We start from the raw sequence: 4,684 nt of genomic DNA on the forward strand, positions 1-4,684 counted from the left end.
GTGGTAGACCAGGCCCCAATTTTATGTGTTTTCAAATGATGCAGTTTGGAAATATGCACAGCACACGAGAGACGGCTCCAACTCAATATTTGTATGTTTTTTAGCAAATTGTGGTGTAAAATATTTTATTTATGTCTTACATTGTCGATTTGATCATGATCTGGATCTTAGCATGTGGTTATGTTATGTCCACGTGACATTGCTCATTAAGCAACACGTAGCATTCAATTGCTGTTTCACACGTGGCCACCAGAGAGCAGCACAATCTCTCTTCTAAAGGACAAGAAAGGAGGGGGACACCTGAGGTAAACTGAAATGGATTATGGAATAAGAAGCTGTATTAGGTAAGGTCTGGTTAGCGCTGCATGAACCAGGATTAATATAGTAGAAACAAGTAAACCAACATGTGTATGTGTGTATGTATATGGTGTTTTACAGTAAAGACAGAAGAAGGCTCCCACACTGCTTCTACACATAAAAACACCAACTGCACAGAAAATGAGAGGACAGAGGTGCATCTTCAGGTTAGACTTAAACATAATTCAAGCTGACGGATGTCTGAGGTCGCTCAGATCATTTTAAAGTCTTGGTGCAATGAGAGCAAAAGCATGAGCTAAGACGGAAGGAGAGCTTTGTGCTCAATAATCAATTACAGGCTCTTTCCATTTCTTACTCTCTATCTCACAAGATCCCATAAAAACTCCGCCACCCCCACCCTGCTTGCCCATTTCCCCTTCCACCCTTTTCTCTGTCAGATCTTGCATTTGCAGAAACTATAAAGTTTGGAGCTGAATTTCACTCAGCCACTGAGGTGAAAGACAAATAGTGGAGGACAGTGTAGTCCTGCACATGGTCACCATTCTAACCTTTAAAATTACTGGGAGGTTGGAGCTGTGTGCAGGCTTCACCACAATTTGTGTGATTCCATGAGGAGCAAAAGCCTCGACTCCCACTGGAGGAGACAGCAGAAGATCATGGGAACAAAGTAGCAACGTTTATGTTTGCTGTTCAACTGAATACATGATAATATGCATTACTTAGTGGAAGCTCTGTTAGTCGCACAGGAATAACACACTCACTCTCTCACACACACACACACACACACACACACAATAATAACCTAATTTCTGTAAGAAGACTGATAACATCTGCATCAGTTTATCCTCCAGAGTCAATGAAAACACAGAAATAGAGAAGAAGTTTTATTAGTTCAGCCCAGCAGCACAACTGAACAAAGACCATGTGGACATGAAAACTTTTGATAATCCAGTTTTTCCAAAATATTTAGCACACATAATTGCAAAAGCATGTGTCTGAAACGGCATATCACGCATCGTTCAGGCATTATGTAGTGTGAGACTGGCGCTCTGAATTCCTAACCAGCAGGTCCAGCCTGCTGCACAGCAGAGACTTTGGGTCTGTTACCCCCCCCGCGTGGCGAGAAAAGGACTTTTATTTACTTTGTGTGCTTCTGACATCATTTGAAGCAGTGACACTCTTGGGTACGATACATCAGCCTCCCTCCTCCCACACATGTTCAGCTCTATAAACACGTGCATATGTCCACACGCACACGCAATAACACCAAAGGGATGCTGATGGGCAGTTTCTCACGCTTAAAGCTGACAGAGTTGTTTTAGGAAAGCTTTTAGTTTATTTTATTCTTCCACTAAAACACATCTGTTTTCTTTAAATAAAATATAAATTTAAATTGTGATTTTTTTTTTCACACCCTGCAAATGATGCTAGCTGTCTTCCATGTGTCGCTTGGATTTTTTTCAGGCCCAACGGTCTCCACATGCTGAGAGGAGGCAAGTGGGAAATAAATAAAGCTTTTGTCAAACTCCTGCTGGCCCTCGTCCCAGTTTCTTCATCCCATCCTCTTCCTCTGTGCGTCCTCTGTGCCTCCTCAGGTAGCAGACAAGGCTGACAGCTCAATACTGCCTTTATCCGTTTGGACACCTGTGCTATGCATGCACAGAGTGTCTGCTTGTACTGTCTTTTCAGTGTGTGTACGCATGGCATTCACTGTGTGTCTTTTCTAAACACGAGTCTTTCTCTTCGAGTCTCCGTATCACAGTTCATCACGCGACGCTCGGGCCGCAGGAGGCGGCGAGTCTCCCGTCACGCTGTTTTGCGCCACGGGCCGGATGCGACCCTGCTGGGCCGTTTTGCGGGCGTGCTGCCGGTCCCAGTCTGTCGCCACGGCATCATCGTCCCAAATGGTGGAGGTCTCGGTGTCGCTGATGTACCCCGGCTCTCCGGTGTAGTGTGTGGGATAGATGAGCAGCGGCTCCACTGAGAAGGCCTTCAGGTCTCGGGGCCCAAAGTGAGACATGTACTCAACGCTGAGAATATAGAGGAGAGGAAGAGGAGGGGCGTAAGAGACAACGTTGAAACAAACTTCATGATGATAACAGCAAGTTTGTTTTACTTTGGCTGCAGACAAGAACCCAAATTCTTTGTACATGGAGTCAGAGGAGACGCTATATGGATAGAAATATTGCGCCACACCTCTTAATATTTAAATAAAGCACTTAGCACAGTAAAGGTGAATATATTTGGTTTGTGGTGTGTTTATCTTTTTCAAAATCTCACTTACATGAAACAGACCAGGCAGTTCTAATCACACGTTAAAAGCCCGTTAACACTCCACAAGGACGGTGAAACCCTACACCTTTATTAGTGCTGAAAGGAGCTGCTGCCTCTTCCACACAATGAGGTCTTTCACTCTGGCTTCACTGTCAGATATTCCTCTTTCTCCTGTTTTTGTGTATTTGTGAGCAAAAACAACAAAATCCCACACGAAAAATGGAGCTGATAACCCCTGCTGTTTACGCGCTAGTATCGTACAACACATGGCACTTTTTCCCCCGCACACTTTTCCACATTTCCCTCACAAACTCTCTCACTGTTGAATACACACAGCGTATTTGTGTAGTAATCTATACACTCCACGCTGGACACACATCGCCATATATTTATATAGTAACACACACACTTGCACAGTGTTCATCTTATGCACACCCCCACACTGGGAACTCTATCAATGGGAATCCTGTCCCTCTTTCCACAACCAGCAGGAAAAGCCGTGCTGGTCTACATTCCTCAAAGAGAGAGGAGGAAGGGGGTGGAGACGTGGGTGACACAGGGACGCAGGAGGTGTACAAAGAAGTAAATTTTGCAGAGGAGAATGTAATAAAGCGCTAAGGAGAACGTGCAAAGAATGGCGAAAAAAAAGGAGAGCCAAGAAGAGTGGACGCCACAGCGTGGCAATGAAGGTGCTACGCTAAAATAACGGGGGGGGGGCTGAGCAGGAATTCCCAAGGAAAAAAAAAACGAAAGAGAAAAGCCGGCATTGTGTCTCATGTAAGGCACCGTACCCAGTGAACCCCCAGAACAATCCCAGCCCTGTGGGCGAGGAGCACAGAGAGGGGGAATGAGCTGGTGCTGGCAAGAAAAGCAAAGAAAACGGGACAAGAGAAAGTGAAAAATGATGGAAGCAGAGACATTACAAAGAACATAACAGACAGATGTTGTGGTTCACCACCAGAGCACAAATTAGAAATCTGCACACTGCCGTGCAGTCTAAAAATCACAACAGAGACATGCGCACGCGTGTCCATGTCTATGTCTATGTATAGATAATTACTGCATAGAAACTGCTTTATTTCTGTGCTGCTTCATTGCCCTTTGAGTATGACTTTTTATGCATAAACTGCATCCACGCATGCCAAAAGTCCATACACTTTTAAATTTAGCCTTGGCTATGTCATCCTCTCCACGTGGATCACCTGATCTACTCTTAGGTAAGAGTGCAGTGCACCTGCGATCATCTATTTGTGGTCCTCAGTAAATATTTGCCCGTCTGTTCAGAAACCAGACCGTCTAAAGGGTCTTTGTCTGAGTATCACACAGAGGCGTTGTGTCCTGTACCGTTGTGCAGTCCTTAAATAAAACCCTCTTCCTCTGCATCCCATCCATGTTATTTACAGTGTATCAGATTAAGCACATTTCACGTAATCGCTGTAATTTAAAATTAAAGAGGAGGGTCGTAAAGACAGACTTGGGGTGTTTGTTGAACATGATGGGCAGGAACTCGTCAACAGGGAGCATCTTAGGCAAAGGCTGAGCAGCCAGCAGCTTTCTGGCCCCTCGGTGTGACAGTGCGTAGCCGAGCGTCCAGTAGGAGTAGTCAGCCTCGACTAGGTTGTTTACACCCTCCACTGACCGCTCCGGCTGCTGCACCTGCATGCGTTTACGGCCCACGTAGCTGAAAACAGACCAAGACAAATGCAGCTTTAACCAGGCTTCGTTTAAATGTGCTCGAATGACACGCATTCATAAAAATAATGAAAAACCAGAAGATTTCTGATCTGAATATAGCTAATGTCAAGCAGGTGATCTCACATCAGGTCCCAGTCCAGCTGGGTGTTGTCTGTGTCATCCATTATGGCCTGCAGCCGTCGCTTAAACCTGGGCTCAAACCTCACGTCATCCTCTAAGACAAGAACCTTCTGGAGGTCACGCTCCACCACCTGACGGTGACAAAACACAAACACTGGGGTTAAAATGAAAGCATGCCACGAGTGCTGCTCTCCTTGATTTTTGGCCATCGTTTTCTGCGGTGACTGTTTTTTTAAAACCGAAAAGCTGAGTCACCTTAACTCAGTGTTGGTTTTTC

General features: G+C 45.2%; 1 protein-coding gene across 2 annotated transcripts in view; it reads right to left on the reverse strand.

Annotated features, from left to right (window-relative positions):
• Positions 1-1,189: 1,189 nt before the first annotated feature.
• The window catches only part of colgalt2b (collagen beta(1-O)galactosyltransferase 2b), a 20,208-nt gene continuing 16,713 nt past the window's right edge, over positions 1,190-4,684 (reverse strand). Inside the window, exons 10-13 of one of the 2 annotated variants that reach the window (XM_005727063.1) lie at positions 4,411-4,538; positions 4,067-4,273; positions 3,384-3,450; positions 2,286-2,348 (exon numbers count right to left, since the gene is read on the reverse strand). In XM_005727063.1, the coding sequence (XP_005727120.1) occupies positions 2,343-2,348; positions 3,384-3,450; positions 4,067-4,273; positions 4,411-4,538 (408 nt within the window). In that variant the 3' untranslated portion in view covers positions 2,286-2,342. Of the gene's footprint in view, positions 2,349-3,383; positions 3,451-4,066; positions 4,274-4,410; positions 4,539-4,684 lie in introns of both variants that reach the window. The other variant, XM_005727061.1, reaches the window with a different exon arrangement.

The sequence above is a fragment of the Pundamilia nyererei genome, unplaced genomic scaffold, assembly GCF_000239375.1.
Source record: "Pundamilia nyererei isolate P.nyererei 1_Seehausen unplaced genomic scaffold, PunNye1.0 scaffold00023, whole genome shotgun sequence".
NCBI classification, from domain to species: domain Eukaryota; kingdom Metazoa; phylum Chordata; class Actinopteri; order Cichliformes; family Cichlidae; genus Pundamilia; species Pundamilia nyererei.